General features: G+C 36.9%; 1 protein-coding gene across 1 annotated transcript in view; it reads right to left on the bottom strand.

Annotated features, from left to right (window-relative positions):
- The window catches only part of LOC104747291 (aminotransferase ALD1), a 5,718-nt gene continuing 3,845 nt past the window's right edge, over positions 1 to 1,873 (bottom strand). The window contains exons 8-10 of the mRNA XM_010468905.2: positions 1,538 to 1,858; positions 758 to 964; positions 1 to 633 (exon numbers count right to left, since the gene is read on the bottom strand). Of these exons, the coding sequence (XP_010467207.1) occupies positions 292 to 633; positions 758 to 964; positions 1,538 to 1,858 (870 nt within the window). The 3' untranslated portion in view covers positions 1 to 291. The remainder of the gene's footprint in view (positions 634 to 757; positions 965 to 1,537; positions 1,859 to 1,873) is intronic.

The raw sequence follows: 1,873 nt of genomic DNA, 5'->3' as shown, positions 1-1,873 counted from the left end.
TTTTTTTTTTTTTTTTTTGAAAAAGTCACATTTACCTTTCATGTGTCAATTTTACTGAGATTTCTCTCTCTTATTTTTAGCTATTTAATATTAATTTACATTTTGAATTGGAAAAAAATCGTTCTTATATATGTTCTTCACCTCATTTGTATTCTATATGAAATTTTCCTCACTCTTCAAACACCAAATTATTAACAGTTTTAGCTTTTATTATTTCAATAATATACATTATGGTACAAGAGGTGTGAGAGATTATTCAAGACGATGCACATAACACGAGATATGTCTAGCCTAATTGGTATCAGAAGTGGAAGAGAGATATGTAAAATGTTTGGTTCGTGTATTAAAGAAACTTCGCAGCCTCTTTGATGCTTCAACCATGTCGTCTCTGCGTCCAAACCCACTAATCCTCAAATACTCATCTCCACCTGGTCCGAAACCTGAGCCCGGTACTGTTATTATATGAGTGTTTTCTAGGATCTCAGCAAAAACATCCCACGACTTTGATCCCTTAAAGTGCACCCACAAGTATGGAGCATTTACACCACCATAAACCTTGAGACCAAGTGAGACTAGAGTGTCCATCAGTATCTTCCTGTTCTCTTTGTAGTAATTGATCACCGACCGTATGTCCTGTCAAAGCCAAATAAAACTTAACCATTTCATTAGTGAGAACACACATGTAACTTAACATGTCATTGGTTAGTAATATGGGATATTTAAGATATTTTAAACAAATGCTATACATTTTTATTACCTTAAGGCCACCGGAAGAAAGGCATGCTAGTCCACCCGCCTGAGCAATATTTGACGCTCCATTGAAAGAAGTGGTTACAATACGATGAAAATCGTTGATAATGGGAAACCCATTAGAGTACAATAGCTCATCAGGGATGATACTCCAACCAAGCCGAACACCAGTGAAACCAGCAAACTTGGAGAATGATGAAACTTCAATGGCGACCTAGCAAAGAAAGTAATATGATTATTGAATGCAAAAGACCACAAGGAATAGACATATAAATATGTAAACTCCTCTCACCTCCCTAGCACCAGGAATTTCATATATAGAGCGCGGGCTACCATCTTCGATAAAAGCAGCATAAGCAGTGTCAAAAATAATAATGGAGCCATTTCTCTTTGCAAAATCAACTAGTTGGCGTAGTTGTTTCCTGGATGCTACATAACCAGTAGGGTTATTAGGAGAACAAAAGAAGATGACATCAGTCCTTGGGGTCATAGTCAGATCAGGGAAAAAACTATTGTTAGGTCCACATGGCATGTAGACAACGTTTTGATACTTCTTGGTTGATTCATGGAAATGACCAGTCTGACCAATTATCACACTTGAATCTATGTAAGCCTGAATCCACACACACAAAAAAAAACAAAAAAAACAAAAAAAAAGCAGCATAAGAAGCAAAACAAAACAGCTTCTCANTGAAACTTCAATGGCGACCTAGCAAAGAAAGTAATATGATTATTGAATGCAAAAGACCACAAGGAATAGACATATAAATATGTAAACTCCTCTCACCTCCCTAGCACCAGGAATTTCATATATAGAGCGCGGGCTACCATCTTCGATAAAAGCAGCATAAGCAGTGTCAAAAATAATAATGGAGCCATTTCTCTTTGCAAAATCAACTAGTTGGCGTAGTTGTTTCCTGGATGCTACATAACCAGTAGGGTTATTAGGAGAACAAAAGAAGATGACATCAGTCCTTGGGGTCATAGTCAGATCAGGGAAAAAACTATTGTTAGGTCCACATGGCATGTAGACAACGTTTTGATACTTCTTGGTTGATTCATGGAAATGACCAGTCTGACCAATTATCACACTTGAATCTATGTAAGCCTGAATCCACACACA

This window comes from Camelina sativa, chromosome 15, assembly GCF_000633955.1.
Source record: "Camelina sativa cultivar DH55 chromosome 15, Cs, whole genome shotgun sequence".
NCBI classification, from domain to species: Eukaryota; Viridiplantae; Streptophyta; class Magnoliopsida; order Brassicales; family Brassicaceae; genus Camelina; species Camelina sativa.
The sequence above is the reverse complement of the archived record's forward strand: the minus strand, read 5'-3'. Positions and strand labels throughout refer to the sequence as shown.